The following is a 17,066-nucleotide window of genomic DNA, read 5'->3' as shown; positions in this document are numbered from 1 at the left end:
AGCTCTCGGCTCGGGGGCTGGGGCCCAGGCTGGGCTTGCAGCACCCAAGCCTGGGCAGGGGCCGCGCGGGGGCGGGGCGATCCCGGGAAGGGGCGTGGCAGGGGCGGGCCAGCGGCCGTGGCGCCAAAACGCGAACATGGCGCCTGAGCGGCTGAGGAACCGGGCAGTAACCGCCTTCAAGCTGCGTGGCTTGCTGCTCCGGGGGTGAGTCTCCCTGGGGGCAGTTTACGGGAAGGACCAGGCGGGCCAGGGTCAGGCGACCGCGCCGGGCAGAGGGACGCGCCGCGCGCCGATCGTAGGCTTGGCCTTAAATTACAGAGACCCTTGAAAAAGTCTAGAGTGAAATCGATCTGGCAGGGTCTTCCAGGCTTCGAGGACTTCGATTTCCCGACGTTCGCGTGGAATCGAAACGTTACTCCCCGGTGGGACACGGTCTCCTCCTGCAAAGTGCCACAATGAGCCGGAGAAGCGGCTGTGTCGCAGCAGCGGTTTTTTGGCATTGTGACTTGAGCGCCTCTCGGTATCCGTCTCCCTCACCTCCCCACCCCCCCCACCCCTCCCCCCGCGTCCCGCCTAGTCTCTGCCTCCGCAAAATGGGAATAATAGAGCGACTACACGTAGTTACCGAGTCGTCAGTTGAGCAACCTGGGAAAGCCCACATGCGTGTCTGTAGTTATCAACCTACAGTTTTGAGAAAATTGTGAGCCCTCCCCTTTCTAAATTTTGGATTAGGCATTACTCCTGAGTGACAATTCCTAGAGAGTTAAGAAGTGGCTAAATTTGAAGCATGTTACTAGATCTTTTCCTAGGTCTTCCTCCTCCAACCCCCTTGAACATTTCCTTTGGAACTTCTCCGATAGTCAGGTTTCCTGGCCATAATCATGTTTTCTAGTCCCTACAGAATGCACTCTTGTTAAGATTTTCCTCACTAAATCTGTTTGTTGTTGTTGTTGTTTTTTAGAATACAATGTTTTTTACAGACATATTTAAATACCTGCTGGATAGAATGTACTTTTTTTGTACTAGGCTTTGATCGCTCTTGCTGTATGTGGAAAGTTTTTGGTTTTGGAATAATGAGTTTTATGAAACTTAAAAAAAATTTTTTAATGTTTATTCATTTTTGAGAGAGACAGAGGAAGAGCAGGGGAGGGGCAGAGAGAGAAGGGGACAGAGGATCCGAAGAAGTCTCCACGCCGGTATCAGAGAGCCCAGCGTGGGGCTTGAACTCACAAACCGTGGTGAGATCATGACCTGAGAACGAAGTCCAACGCTTAACCTACTGAACCACCCAGGCGCCCCTTATGAGACTTTTTCTTAAATTAATTAATTTTTTTTAAGTGGGCTCTATATCCAACATGGAGGAGCTTCAACTCAAGACCCAAGGATAAGAGTCACATGTGATACCGACTGAGCCACCCAGACACCCCGACTTTTATGAGACTTTAACTTTGCTTTTGGATTAGTGGTGAACAAGGGCAAGGGTGGAGAGAAAATAATGAATTTTGTTCAGTTCGTCTCTGACATTTTGAAAATATGAGCAATTGATCAATAAACTGTTCTCTTTTCCCTTAGAATTTGACCCCTTAGAATTTATTCCCTTAGAATATTAAGCTGTCATTCATTAATGAATTTAGTCGGAGATACACTGAAATGCTATCTATACAGGATCTGGGCCAGATCTGTATAGCTTTACAGGCTTTAGTCTATCATAAGATCACTGTGCTGGAGCAAGGAGTACAAGAGAGAGTAAGACACTGTGGAAATTGGGGGATAGATAGTGTATTAGTTATTTATTGCTGTGTGACAAATTACCCCAAAACTTAGAGGTTTAAAACAGCACACACTTTTACTAACTCACGTTTTCTGTGGGTCAGGAATCCAGGTAGGCGTAGCTGGGTCCTCAGCTTCAGGGCCTCTCAGTCTCTCATCTCAAAGGTCATTTGGGCGAGATTTGCTTCCAAGCTCATTCAGTGGTCGGCAAGATTCAGTTCCTCCAGACCTATTAGACTTGGGGCCTCAGTCCTTGCTGCCTGTTGGCCAAAGGCTACCCTCAGTTCTTTGCCATGTGGTCCTCTCCAGTATAGCAGCTTAATCAAAGCCAGCAAGAGAGAGTTTTGTGACATCTTGTTGCTTTAAAAGTTTTTCTTTTAAAACTTCAATACAGTAAAACGTTCCATTACTTTTACCATATTCTGTTGTTAGAAGCAAGTTACGAGGTCCAGCCCATACTCAAGGGGAAGGGTTGCACGTGGATGTGAATACCAGGGGGCCTGGATTATTAGGGGTTGTCTTAGAAGTCTTTCTACCATGGATATTACATAATTCAGTTATTTAATTTCAACTTTAAAAAGATCCCAGGAAAGTAGTGCTCTGATAATGTACAACAAGGTAACTACTCTAGAGTTAAAGAAGTCCATCATTAAGGAAGTGGTTTGAGCTGACTGTTCAAGATGACTTCACTAGATGAAGAAAAGAGTGGGGAGAAATGACCATATAAAGTCTCTGAGGCAGGAGAGCACTGAGGGAGCCTAACAAGATTTGGCAGGGGCCAGGTCCTCTATAGGTCTATAGGCTTTGAGCTATCCTAAGAGCTGTCCCATTCACCCAAAATGTGTGTGACTTTAGGGACTTAGTCATTAAATATCTAATGGATCACCTTCAAATTTGTTTGGCATTCTGCCAAAGGATGGCATGGTTCCAGTTTTCAAGGACCAATTTATCTATGATAAATTGGAGAGGTAATACCCACACATGAAACAATCAATAAGCAACCCAAGATAAAAACAATTAGTGAGGTGACTATAACAATAATATTCATGTGAAGTGTGAAGTTGTGTGCTACAAACACAGAATGGCATGCAATTAGCTAATTGTTTAGACAGTGTTCATTCTGAGCCCTCTTGGCATTTAAATCAGGGATTCATGCAGAATTTTTTTTTTCTTTTTAAAGGTCAGCTTTATTGAGTTCTTTTGGAGTCATGGGGGGGATTCATGTGATTTCAATATGAACATTGCTTCTATGACTAGTCATATATCGTAATTTTTTCTAGTCTAATTTTTAAATTTTAAAATGGAAAACAATGATGAAATTACTAGAATTTAAGCAAATGCATTATCAAGTTAATAAATATATGCTTAAGTGTCTGCTGTGTTCAGGACATTGAAGCAAATGGAGTCTTCCTTAAATCTAAGGAGATAAAAAAAATGTAAGGTGATAAATAGTACAAGGCTAATGTGATGTATCAGATCTGAGATGTATAGGAATTTTAACAATTCAGAAGGAAGGGGAGATTGCAGCAGAGAGAGCTGGCCTAGGAAGCCGCCTTTTTTTTTTTTTTTTTTAAGTTTATTTATTTTTGACAGAGAGAGTAAGAGAGCAGGGGAGGAACAGAAAGAGAGGGAGAGAGAGAATCCCAAGCAGGCTCTGCGCTGTCAGCACAGAGCCTGATCTGGGGGTCAGTTTCACAAACTGTGAGATCATGACCTGAGCCAGAATCAAGAGCTGGACCCTTAACCAACCGAGCCACTCAGGCACCCCATGCCTAGGAAGCATTCTTAAAAGAAAGATGTGATTTGGGGCTTTAAGAATGGTTTTGTTGGCAGGGGATAGAAGGAAGAATTTGTTCAGAAAGGGCAGGAGAGATGAGCACCGCTTGCAGAGAGGAGTGAGTAGATCTTAATTTCAGTGCTAGATTGATAAGTGCCAGTTTTTGGCATCAAACTTGTAGCCTCAATTACCAATGACAGGCCTCATCTTTTCTTTCCTTCTCAGTGAAGCTGTTAAGTACCTCACAGAAGCTCTTACACCTATCAGTGAAATAGAACTTGAAGATGCGCTGGAAAAGATCATTGATGCAGTTGAAAAGCAACCCTGTAAGTAACATTTTCCGATAGCTCTTAAATCATTTCTAGAGTTCTATGTCCTCAGTTAGATTTATGGATTTAAGTGGAAGCTGAAGATTCCCTATTAAAATTTTCCTGCATTATGAGACACATGCATGGTAGGTAGCACTTCTTCCCAAGGGGTAACCTCTAGTTCTGTTGGAACTCAGGACATTCCCCACCCCAGGCTGTTAAAATTCTTCCCACTCATGGAGCTGTGTCACTGCCAGCTTTCCAGCACTTGACTCCTGATTTTGATCTAGTCCTCATGGTCACTTTTGTCTCTCTGTGTGCTTTCTACTTTGTCTTACTTAGATTCAGTACTCCTAAAAGTTTGGGGGAAACAAAGTTGAAGCTGAAGTCGGACGCTTAACCAACTGAGCCACCCAGGCACCCATTCCCCCTTTTAACATATGAGCATATAAACAACAATCTATCCATAAGGACATCTAATCTAATGAAATAATGCTTGTAAAGTCCTGAGCATAGTGTCACGCTTTTACTAAGGGCGTAATAAGTGGTTGCTGTTATAATTGTTACTATCATGCCTATGGAAACATAGCAGTTGTGATAGAAAGTTATACTAATGGAACCTTCTTAATCCTAGGAGTTTACAGAAGTGTTTGCATAACTGAATTTGTTATTAAACAGTATTTAGAAAAGTAAGGCATTTGACTTGTATTATGATACCACAAGCGTCTTTGGGTGTAGAAGATTAAGGTTTTTGAGATACGGCTTTTGTTATTGTTCTGACCTAACCTTTTGTCATAAGAACTAGGTAATGAGAATCTCAGGGTTGGTGTTTGCAGATTATTTTTAAGAAAAAAAGCTACCTGTGGAAATAAGTAATTTTTTTGTCTGTTTCTAAAATTTGACTTTAAATTCTCTTTTCAGTGTCATCAAACATGATTGAACGATCTGTAGTGGAAGCAGCAGTCCAGGAATGCAGTCAGTCTGTAGATGAAACTATGTATGTGGATAAAATGAACTCTTCCCCCCTGCCGGAGATGCTATGAATCTTAATTTAAATTATTTTCTTGGGGAAATAATTAGTGGTCAGCATTTGTACAGTGGTTATTTCTTCGTATTTCTTTTTAACTGATAGTTTGCATTATAAACCTCATTAAATGACTCATCTTTACTATTTTTTCCCTAAGATTTGAGATTAGAGTCTTGTTTATGCCATTACCAACTATTGCCACTACCCATCTGATCTGACTTTATATTCTGCATGCTACTACTGGATTGAATTGAATAGTTAGACATATACTTTGCTTTTGCTCTTAGGAAAGTGCTGCATCCAGAAGAGTTCAGCGACTTATGTTGGGTCACATGGTGAATAGCAAAGAGGGGGGAACCTTAGTTTTTTTATTCTTGCCACTAAGTCATGCTATTAGAGCTGATTAAATTCATATGGCAATAATTTTTCTGGGTTTTATTTCCAAGCGTCCATCTTTCCTTTCCTCTTTTGATGTTTACTGAGAGAGAAGGAGAGAGGGAGTGGGGGAGGGGAAGAGAGATGGGGACAGAGTTCCCGAAGTGGGCTCTGTGCTGTCACTAGAGAGTCCGATGAGGGGCTCGAACTCACGAACTTCAAGATCACAACCAGAGCCAAAGTTGGTCGCTTAACTGACTGAACCACAAATGAGCCCGTGCCCTCCCTTTCCTCTTTTGAATATGACTTCTTTCTAGATTCACAGGGTTTAACTGGGAGGAAAACAACTGGGGAAATGAACAGAGTAATAACTTTAACAGTTTTTTCCTCTTTGGGGCAATGGAGATCATTGAAAGGAGTCGTTACCATAGTAGAGCTCCTAAGAACAAAGAAACTGAAGAATTTTAATTTTAACTTTGCAAACTCATTATTTAAGATACTAGGGTACAGCCATCAACAGAAATCCAAAATGACTGTATGGAAGTGTAAGGATTATAATCATAAAATAAGCATTGAGTTAACTGTTGTTTCTGTCTAGCCCTTTATATGCCACAGTTAGCCAATGTGGAGGTCCAGTGGGACTACAAGGTAAACAGTCTTTGCAATTTCAGTTGTCAGAAAGTTACTAATTATCACAGAAGAGAGGCTTTTGTTTTTATAGATGAAGAGGTGGCGTGACAAGTCCAGTAACCTGTCAAGATTGATCTGCTAGAAAATAGCAGCACTGTACCTGGAATCTAGGTTTTCTTCACGTCCACCTGTTCTAGGCTGCTCTACGCTAGGTACTGCCACCAATGCAGCAAGAACGTTTTTGACCATATTCAATCTGGTAGATTAACATAAAATTTTAGGGAAGGTTTTTTTAGGTTGGACTGTTTCTACAATAGTGCCGTCAGTTTTTCTTAAAACCTTTTTCAAATGTGGTTATGTTATTAACACTGAAAGGAAGTTATTTTGTTGAATTTCCTTCTCTAACACTGGTCAACAATATGCCAGTATTTGGGGGGGGGGGGTGTCTTTTTCTATGTTATACCTGGTTCCTGGGACACTTTTGCATAACATTGCATAATTTTGGATTAGAAAATTGTTGGAAATGATATTCTTTAATATAGCTCATAAAAGTAGTACCCATGGGGAGAGACTTCTTTTAAGACATAACTATTTTATATGTACATGTTCTTTTTCAACAGATGACATTCTTAACTAGAAGTTAACTTGATTAGGGGCGCCTGGGTGGCTCAGTCGGTTAAGCATCCGACTTCAGCTCAGGTCACGATCTCACGGTCCGTGAGTTCGAGCCCCGTGTCAGGCTCTGGGCTGATGGCTCGGAGCCTGGAGCCTGCTTCCGATTCTGTGTCTCCCTCTCTCTCTGCCCCTCCCCCATTCATGCTCTGTCTCTCTCTGTCCCAAAAATAAATAAACATTAAAAAAAAAAAATTAAAAAAAAAAGAAGTTAACTTGATTAGCCATTTACAACAACGTGGATGGAACTGGAGGGTATTGTGCTAAGTGAAATTAGTCAAAGAAAGACAAATATATGACTTCATTTATATGTGAGATTTAAGACATAAAATAGATGAACATGAGGGAAGGGAAGCAAAAATAATGTAAAAACAGGGAGGGGGACAAAACATAAGAGATGCTTAAATATAGAGAACAAACTGAGGGTTGCTGGAGGGGCTGTGGGGGGGGTGGGCTAAATGGGTAAGGGGCACTAAGGAAGACACTTGTTGGGATGAGCACTGGGTGTTATACATAGGGGATGAATCACTGGATTCTACTCCTGAAATCATTATTTTACCATATGCTAACTAACTTGGATGTAAATTAAAAAATAAATAAAGATGTTTTGAAAAAGAAAGAAAGCAAAAGAAAGAGATTTGGAAATCAAAGAAAACTAAAAAAAAAAGAAAGAAAGAAAAAGAAGTTAACTTGATTAGGGGCGCCTGGATAGCTCAGTTGGTTCAGCATTCTGACTCTAGATTTTGGCTCAGGTCATGGTCCTGGGGTCGTGGAATTGAGCCCGAGTGGGGCTCTGCACTAAGCTTGGAGCCTGCTTAAGATTCATATTCTCTTTTTCTCTCTCTCTCACTCACTGTCCCCCTCTCCCCCACTCTGCCTCTGTATCCCTCCCCCACTTGTGTGTGCTTTTGTGCTCTCTCTCTCTCAAAATTAAAAAAAAAGTTAACTTGATTTTTTTTTCTTGAGACTATTGGCAATGCTTTCTTGTCTCTGAAAGGAAAATTTTACCCCCATATTATGACACTATAAGAAATTGTGGGGGTGCCTGGGTGTCTCAGTTGGTTGAGCATCCAGCTCTTGGTGCCGGCTCAGGTCATGATCTCATAGTTCGTGGGATCGAGCCCCATGCCGGGCTCTGCACTGACACTGTGGAGCCTGCTTGGGATTCTCTCTCTCCCTCTCTCTCTGCTCCTCCCCCACTCTCTTACTCGCTCTCTCTCTCAAACTTAATAAATAAACTTAAAAAAAAAAGAAATTGTGTATATGACCTGTGGAAAGTATATTTAATTTATATGCCATAAGATTGTAATACAAGTTTTTGTGCTCATCTAGAATTCGTATGTGTTAGTAAATCAGATCTGTGTTTTTGTGGGATGTTTTTCAGGGAACATATTTTCAATATCATAGGAGCATTTGATATTCCACGCTTTGTGTACAGTTCAGAAAGAAAAAAATTTCTTCCGTAAGTATATTGATTTTAAGGTAATTTCAGATGGACATTTCTTTCAGAAGGCATACAGCCCATGATTCATTTTTGGCCTACCTTTGTGTACTATGATAGTTATAAATAAGCATTCCTTTTTTTTTCTAGTCTATTAATGACCAACCATCCTGCACCAAATTTATTTGGGACAGCAAGAGATAAAGCAGAGCTGTTTCGTGAACGATATACTATTTTGCACCAGGTAAGCTGAGGGTAGAAAATGAGACTGTTTAAGATTAGGTAACACTCAGAGTTAATTTAAAGGATGGAATTTTGTGGTCCAAAGCTTGTTCAATAGACTGTTATTGGCCTGTGTTTGAGACCAGATGGAGGATACAATTAACAATTAACAAATGTGATGATAAAAATAGCTAACATTTATTACTGGTTTTTAACATGCTGAGCACTGTGTCCAGTATGTTACAGACATTACTTACCTCATTTAATCATTACAACATCAGTGTAGGTATAAAAGCTATTATCCTCATTTTACAGATGAGGAAACTGATACCTAGATAAATTTAGGAAATTTACCAAAGATCACATATAGTAAGTACAGACAGGATTTGAACCCAGTTCGTCTGACTCTGGAGTCCGGCCTTTACCTACTACACTATGCTAGCTTTGTGCAGTTTATAGTCTATGAAGTTAAAGACATTTGCACAAACAAGATATAGAGTTTTATGTGCTGTAAAAGAGATATAAACAGAATGTATTCATTGGGAAAATCAGGGCCTTGGTTGCTTTGATCTTGTGAAATGGGGAAAAGGTAGTGGTAACAGTGTGAACAAAGACACAGCAAAGGGAAAGAGTGGACTCTGCAGGAAATGATAAGCAGTGGGTCCATTTTTGTGTGTAGAGGAAGGCTCGTGAAGAAGAGTAGCATGGGATTGGTTTGGAAAGGCAAGCGGGAGCCAGGTGGTCAGAGTGCTGTGGATGCCACTCTTGGCGTTTGGGACTGTTTTCTTGGTACAAGGAGCCTTGGAATACCAGAGAGACTCCATCACAGCTGGGTTTTTTGAGCCCTTCTCTACCAGCAGATTTGGGGATGGGTTAAGAATGTGAGAGAAGGGGCGCCTGGCTGGCTCAGTCAGTTAAGCATCCGACTTCAGCTCGGGTCATGATCTCACAGTTCGTGAGTTTGAGCTGTGTGTCAGGCTCTGTGCTGACAGCTCAGAACCTGGAGCCTGCTTCACATCCTGTGTTTCCTTCTCTCTCTCTGCCCCTCCCTTGCTCATGCTCTGTTTCTCTCTCTCAAAAAGAAATAAACATTAAAAATAAAACAACAACAAAGAATGGAAGAGAAGCCTTAGAGGAGTCTGTTATTAGTCCTGCCATAAATGATAGCTGGGGGGAAGGAAGTGGCAACGGTTGTAGACCGGGGACCACACTGGAGCAGTGGAAGCCATCATTCATGGTGACAGAGTGGATGTGAAGGGGAAGACAGAGAGTAAAGACTCAGAGATGATTAAGGTTTTGAGTCAGAGAGTAGGACAGTAGAATAACATGGTAACAAATAAGAAAAAGGGAATGTTTGGGGAAGATGATTCAGATGACACAGGTACTGTCTTAAACATTTTTGAATTAAGGTTGTCAGTGGGAAATCAGGTGAAAAGTACATATAGAGCTAAAGAAAGAGATGTGGGAAGACAGATTTAGGGGGCATCTGCCCAGAGGAGTGGATAGAACTGCAGGGATGGGTGAGACCCTATGGGGTGGTGGGGAGAGAAGGGAAGAAAGGAGAATGTGGGGGCCAGACCAGGGTGGTGGTATACGGGAGAAGGTTTTAAGGACAGGATGGTCAGCGCGAGTAAGCTCTGAAAAAGGATGAAGAGAGTGAACCCTGAGGATGCCTGTCCTCTCCTTCCATCACCTACGTAATGTGGCCGGATCAGTCTTCCTTGATGTGTAGCTCTGATATTGTCATGATTTTGCAGTCTTTCAAGGAGGTTTACTGCCTATTGAATTAAATACAAACTATATATACTTAGTGTTTGAGATCTTCAATTGCACCTTTTTGGCCAAAACCTCTACTTTTCCTCTAATCGTACTATACTAGAGCCAAAAATGAAACATAATTATTGTTCATTTCTTCTCCTTCTTCTGTAACTTTGCTTTTATTCTTCACTCTCTGGGCTGCTCTTCCCTTCCCACTTTTCTCTGCTATTGAAACCCTCCTAACCTTCTCAAATTCCTCCTCTTTTCTGAAACTCTTCTTGATGAGTCGGCTGCAATCTCCTTCTGCCTTAAAGCACTATGTCAGTCTGTCTTGTGCATCATTTACTGGAGTTGGCCCTTCCTTGCCTTCGGGGTGCTTATCCCCGTTATGAGATGCTCCTTGTGTATTTCCTCTGCCACAGTTGCTTGGCACAATGCTGTTCACAGAGAAGATGCCCAAGTAAATACCACATTTCTTTTTTCTTTCTTTTTAAAAATTAGATTTTAAAGCCTATCATATTATTTTGGGTGTGTCACGTAACCCTTCTGAGCCTCATTTTTTCTTACCTGTGAAATGAAAGCGTTGCATTTTCGTCCATTCACATTTTTATCACAATTATCTTCCTATAAGCAAATCTGATGTTATTTTTATCCTATTTCAATATCTTTGTTTTCTATTGTCTACCAGATAAATTTCCTGACTTAGCATGTAAAGTCGGTATCGTCAGGGCTCTTTTATTGGAGGTTACAGAAACTCAAACTGACTAAAACAGAAAGAGGCATTTATTGACTTGTGGTGAGGTCTGGAGGTCCACCAGTTTCAAGCATGGCTGGATCCAGGATATCCCACGTCTTGAGGCATCTACCTGTCTCCATCTCTTGGCAATTTTATAAAAATTGATTTTACTTTCAAACAGGTTCTCCCTACAAGATGACAGAGGCCCCTAGTAGCCTCAGCTGCACTTGGAGAAAGTTCCTCTCTTCTGGTAGTTCTAGCAAAGGTCTCTTAGTGGCTCTTAGCTTGAGCCTGGACCATTCACTGGCCAAGACGTGGGGTACTTATTCACTAGGCCTATTTATAGAAGGGGGAAGAGACACCAGCCTTGCCTAAACCACATGGACCACAGGGGGGCAGGGGATATGGTTCCCCAAATAGAGGCTCCAGCTAATCTCTTGCCCTGTCTGACATTCTGCTTTGTGTACCTCAGATTCCAACTATACTACACTTTGCGTCACTTCCCAAACACTCCTTTACTCTTGTAAGTCTTTCTTGTGACACGTCCCGTCCTCTGCCTGAAATGTCTTGTCTCAGCCTCATATGGTTTCTTACTAGCAAAGTCTTATTTATCATTTAGGATCTTGTTAAATGCCCCCTTTTGCCTGGGGTCCTTTGTAGTATGGTGGCCCTCTACTTTTCTTCCTCACAAACCCCTGTGCTTTGAGGGTGACCCTTGGTTTGTTGTCTTCATACATACTTCATACTGACACTCAGTCCAGAGTGTGCTGCTGGCAGCTATACGATAGAGCTTTTTCTTTAAAGAAATTCTTTGAAATAATTTTTTTATTTTCCAAATTACACTTCTAGGTATTTGTATATTAAAACATGTGGGCTTTCAAATTTATTGAGAATAGGCAATATTAACATTCATTTAAGGACAAGATTTTGTCAGAGTACTATTTTAATGAATTTTAGTTTAAAATGTCTAATTCAGTAATTCATGTGAATCTGTCTTTTTTATAGAGGACACACAGACATGAATTATTCACTCCTCCAGTGATAGGTTCTCATCCTGATGAAACCGGAAGCAAATTCCAGGTTAGTTATTTAGGAGGCGTAAGTGTATAAGTTAAATATTTATTGCTTAATTCTTACTTATTGAAATTTAAATGAGAATGGACCACTGGTAACTGTTTAGCTAGCTAATTGACCTGTGCAATCTCACTGTTGAGAAAGACCATTGTCTGTGTCCTGGGCCCTGCAAATCTCTAATAGAAGCTACCACTTCCTTCTTTGGGATAGGCCCTGAGACACCTGGCTGGCTTGGTCAGTTAAGTGTTCGACTCTTGATCTCAGCTCAGGTCTTGATCTCACGGTCATGAGTTCAGGCCCTGCATTGGGCTCTGCACTGGGTATGAAGTTTACTTAAAAAAAAAAAAAAAAAAAAAGCAGCAGGGAAGGAAGGCCCTGAGACTACGGTAACCCCCAGACCGTCACTGGCCACCAACACAGATCCTTGGTCCTTCTGGTCCATTTGCTGGATATGACACTGGCTTTCTGACCAACTCTCAATGTTACCCTTCCTGCTCTCACTCAAACTCCAAAATCCTGGTCCTTGTCCAGCCCACACACTTACTCATCTAAAATGTGCTTTGTCTGTTGGAGTAAAAAGTTTACTTAAGGCACTAAGGAAATAACATTTATAGGATAAATGAGACAGCACAGACAGGCCACAGTGTTGCTGGGGCCTGAGGAAGAGGTGGGAGGGAGAATGTTTTCTGTCACATGGGCTCCTTCCACTTTTGTACTCCTATGCCCTTTGTTTACTTGTTCCAGCCACACACCTAGTCACTGTCAGCCTGGCTGTGGCTTTATTCCTGTCTTAGCACACAGAGTCCTGCCGGGAGACAGTCCTTTGCTACTTCTAGGCCCTGCCAGTTCTCTGAGGTTCCGTATAGGTTCTGAAGAGGCCCAGCCTCTTTCAAGGTTCATTACATTCTCTGCCATTACAGATCAGAAGTCATGATGATGAGTAGTCTGATACTAAAATATAACACTACACAATGCACAAATTAAGGTTCGATGGTAGCAACATAGGAGAATACATTTATAGTGTTTGACAGTTTCTGCTTTTAACTTTTACGAGAGAAAAAATTGTATTCACTTTTGGAAATTGACATTACTTATATTTCCCTACCAAAGACCATCTATGTGTTTTCTTATATATATTAGGTTTCCTGTGGCAACTCAGTTGCCCACAGCCCAGAAGCATTATTTCTCCTCTCCTTTTTCCCAAACTAACTTTAAGACTTAGCTAAATTATTTGGGAGACCTGGGTGGCTCAGTTGGTTAAGTGTCTGTCTTTGGCTCAGGTCATGATCTCACAGTTCGTGAGTTTGAGCCCTGCATCGGGCTCTGTCCTGATAGCTTACAGCCTGGAGCCTGCTTCAGATTCTGTGTCCCCCTCTCTCTCTGCCCCTCCCTCACTCACACTCTGTCTCTCTCTCTCTCAAAAATAAATAGACATTAAAAAAAATGTTATGGGTTAATGTGATTATATCTGACTTTATTTTTCCTTCTCTATATTTTTAAAATTTTTGAGTAGTAAACAGGCAGTATTTGTAATAAAAAAAATTTTACAGACAAAAAGAAGCTTCACTTGGTAATTCCTATAAGAATGAAACATTATACACCCTTTCATTCAGCAATTCTGTTTCTGGAATTTGTAGAAGTATGTGCAACAGTTATACCCATGCACTAGGCCAAGAGAGGTGCAAGAAACATTAAGCACTGTTTTTACCAACAGAAAACTGAGCACCTTATGTGTCCTTTAATAGGAACTTGGTAACATAAATTTTTGTATATGTACTGTACATATCTATATCCATTAAAAAGAGTGAAGTATATCTATGCATAGTTAAATAAAACGATTTCTAAGAGATATTAAATTTAAAAAGTTAAGTTGTATAATATTAGTAATAATATGGTTTAATCTTTGCAAATAAAACAAAAACTGTATGTGTTTATAAATGGTATATGTATTAACATATATGTAAGACTGTGTATAGAAAAGCATCAGAAAGGATTTTTTAAAATGGTGCCCCAATTGTTACTACCTTTAACTTAAAGATAAAAATATAATGGTCAGATTGAGGATGTAAATAAATAATAATGACAACCTTTTGAAATGCTAGTATAACTTTTTAAATAGCCTACTAATTTGCAAGATGTATTGACCAAATAAATAAAATTTATATTCTTTTCTATATTTTAAAGGTAAATGTACTTATCATCATTCAGAATACAGTAGTCCCTCTTTATCCAAGGGTGATATGTTCCGAGACCTCCAGTGGATGCTTCAAAGCACAGATAGTACCAAAACCTGTATATACTATGTTTTTTCCTCTACGTACATACCTGTGATAAAGCTTAATTTATAAATTAGGCACAGTGAGAGATTAACAACAATAATAATAAAATAAAACAATTATAACAATATACTATAATAAAAGTTATGTGAATGTGGTCTCTCTGTCAAAATATCTTACTGTACTATACTCACCTTTCTTATGATGATGTGAGATGATAAAATGGCTACATGATGAGATGGGAGGTGAATGATGTAAACATGACATAGCTTTAGACTACTATTGACCTTCTGGTGATTCATCAGAAGGAAGACCATCTGCTTCCAGACCATGGTTGACAGAGGGTAACTGAAATTATGAAAAGCAAAACTGGATAAGGCGGAAACTCCTGTAATATGAGATGAGACTTCAGTGCTAAGAGCCTGAGTTGGTATTTTAGCTTTTTATAGGGTCAATTATATCTGAGTTTTATCTGATTTTCTACTCTAGGTGAAAATACTGAAATGCGCACTAAAAATTCACTTATTTATAAAAAGAGTAGTTTCTTCAAAGGACAAATTTTCAACCTTTAAGAATTTATTTTGTCTCATTTTAAGCTTAAAACGGTAGAAACCCTATTGGGCAGTACAACCAAAATTGGAGATGTGATTGTTCTTGGAATGATAACCCAGTTAAAAGAGGTAAGTTAAACTTAATAAGCATCAAACTGTTTCCAGCCTTTGGACTGATGAAATGTCAGTTCCGTATAGCATTTCTGCAGAGGGTACAGGGATGTATTCTTCACTGAAGACTCCTGCCTCAGTTACCAAGTAGCCTTTGCATCTGCATTTGGTTTCCTGAGTAGACATCAGGGAGTGTCTTTGACAGGCCGCCAGTTTGCATAGCCTGAAATTAGTCCTCAGTGACCTCTGCTGGAACTGAGAGTACTGAGTTTCTAACAAGCAAGGCTGCAGACCACATCCTGCTCCCTCAGAGAAGGACACTGTTGGCTCTCTTAGGTGGAGGCACCTGGTGAGGCCCATACGGCCACCACCGAGCATCCCTCTTGCTGTCTCTTGATCTGCAGAGGTCATTCTCCATGTCCCTCTTAGGAGTCTCAGTCTCCATCAAGTGATTAATCTGAGGCTACCAGACTAGCAAATGGAAACACGTGGGCCAGGAATTGCTAGTTTTGAGAAATCCACTGTACTCTACTGTATTCTGTTGTCAAAGTTGTCAGTATTTTAATTATTTTGTCAGAGTATCCATTTTTACATAAATGTGGACATATTCCTTTTAACTTTTTTAGGGAAAATTTTTTCTGGAAGATCCTACGGGAACCGTACAACTGGATATTAGTAAAGCTATATCCTTTATATATTTTTTAAAATTATGTTATATGAGTTGGGGATATTGATTACACACCATTCTTAAGTTAACCTATTTGGTTTCCTATTGTAACTTACGTATGATGATGATGCAGGAATCGAGACATAATTCTAGCCAGAGACAAAAGAAACTGTAATTCTCCCTTATTTGGAGAATCCAAACAAGTCAGTGAGGAAGTTTATACCATGCTAAGAATGATCTATACTGACATTATTACCAAGCTACATCTTAGAATGGGGAGATTTAAACCTAAAATTTTTTAAGCTATGATCTACTCACAGTTTCAAATGTGAAGTCTTTGAATTTATTAGTCAGAAGTCCTTTGAGCCCAGAATTTATGTTGACTTTATCACCACCTCAAGCATAGAAATAGAATTATTTTCCTCAACTGCTGTATACCAGTTCCATAGTGGTTTATACACAGAGTCATGCTTTGTCTTAGCAGAAGGTAAGTCAGTATACCTTTTGCTGTCCTCCTCATCGTTCTACAGTGAAACCATTTCTACATTGGTTAAAATGTATTAACATGATATCATTTGGGAGAACATTGTTTATAAGAGCATACTTTTGACAACATTAAAAAACTCAGACTGGTGATGGGCCTGGGGTTTCTTTTTGGGGTGATAAAAACATTCTGAAATTAGTGGTGATGGTTATACAACTTGCGAATATACTAAAAACCACTGAATTGTATACCTTAAAGGGTGAAGTGTAAGGATATGTGAATGATGTCTTAATAAAATTGAAAAAAAACCCAAACAAACCAGATTTTACTTAGGGTCATAAAGTGAGACATTTCCTAATCTTTGTACCTCATGTCTCCGTACTCTAACATGTATTGTGAAATTAAAATGAAAAGTTTTACTTCTGAGTCTGTTTCTATTTCATGACTTTTTAAAAATATAGAACTGAGACTACCTTTGGATCTGTAGCTAGGTGGGACTGGCAACCTCTGTAGTTAGTTGACAGAAGATGAGACAGCAACTTAGCATTACTGCTTTGTCTTCCATAACTTTCTTCCTTTCAGACAAGAATTGGACAAATGAAAGTGACTCGTTACTTATCTTTTTCAGGCTGGTTTGAAGATCAGGTGTTTCATGTCAATGCCTTCGGATTTCCACCCACTGAACCCTCTAGTACTACTAGGTATAAAATGTTTGGCTGAAGCCCTACAGGAATTTCATAATACTGGCAGTAGTGGTTTTAAGAGTGTGTATCATTTGTCGGTTACTCAGGCTTTGTGTCAAAATGCAAAGAGTAATAGGAAGAGTTGGAAGACTGGATTATATGTGCATCTGAAAAATAGCACGTTGATTCGTGGTTAGTTGTATTCGTATCTCCCTACCTTGGCTTTTATGGGCACGTGTTCCAGTCTTCCTGTCTCGCTTATCTATGGGGTTGATTAGAAGTTCAACTGAGGTAAGAGATAGGAAGACACTTAGAAGAGTATAATTTTCATGTTAATATAAAGCCTTATTTTTCTACTAATGATTAAAAGTTACAAGAGGCAGGGGCACCTGGGTGGTTCAGTCAACTAAGTGGCTGACTTCAGCTCAGATTATGATCTCGCAGTCATGGGTTCGAGCCCCATGTTGGGTTCTGCTGACAGCTCAGAGCCTGGAGCCTGCTTCA

General features: G+C 40.2%; 1 protein-coding gene across 3 annotated transcripts in view; it reads left to right on the top strand.

The window, feature by feature from the left end:
* Window positions 1-99: 99 nt before the first annotated feature.
* Window positions 100-17,066, top strand: part of POLE2 (DNA polymerase epsilon 2, accessory subunit) — a 31,077-nt gene continuing 14,110 nt past the window's right edge. Inside the window, exons 1-10 of one of the 3 annotated variants that reach the window (XM_042989639.1) lie at window positions 100-204; window positions 3,773-3,873; window positions 4,777-4,852; window positions 7,944-8,021; window positions 8,151-8,244; window positions 11,722-11,796; window positions 14,663-14,746; window positions 15,355-15,411; window positions 15,834-15,882; window positions 16,508-16,580. In XM_042989639.1, the coding sequence (XP_042845573.1) occupies window positions 137-204; window positions 3,773-3,873; window positions 4,777-4,852; window positions 7,944-8,021; window positions 8,151-8,244; window positions 11,722-11,796; window positions 14,663-14,746; window positions 15,355-15,411; window positions 15,834-15,882; window positions 16,508-16,580 (755 nt within the window). In that variant the 5' untranslated portion in view covers window positions 100-136. Of the gene's footprint in view, window positions 205-437; window positions 521-579; window positions 701-3,772; window positions 3,874-4,776; window positions 4,853-7,943; window positions 8,022-8,150; window positions 8,245-11,721; window positions 11,797-14,662; window positions 14,747-15,354; window positions 15,412-15,833; window positions 15,883-16,507; window positions 16,581-17,066 lie in introns of those variants that run through there. The other 2 variants (XM_042989640.1, XM_007097548.3) reach the window with 2 other exon arrangements.

Source organism: Panthera tigris, chromosome B3, assembly GCF_018350195.1.
Source record: "Panthera tigris isolate Pti1 chromosome B3, P.tigris_Pti1_mat1.1, whole genome shotgun sequence".
Lineage (NCBI taxonomy): Eukaryota > Metazoa > Chordata > Mammalia > Carnivora > Felidae > Panthera > Panthera tigris.
Note: the sequence above shows the minus strand (reverse complement) of the source record. Positions and strands in the feature narration are given on the sequence as shown.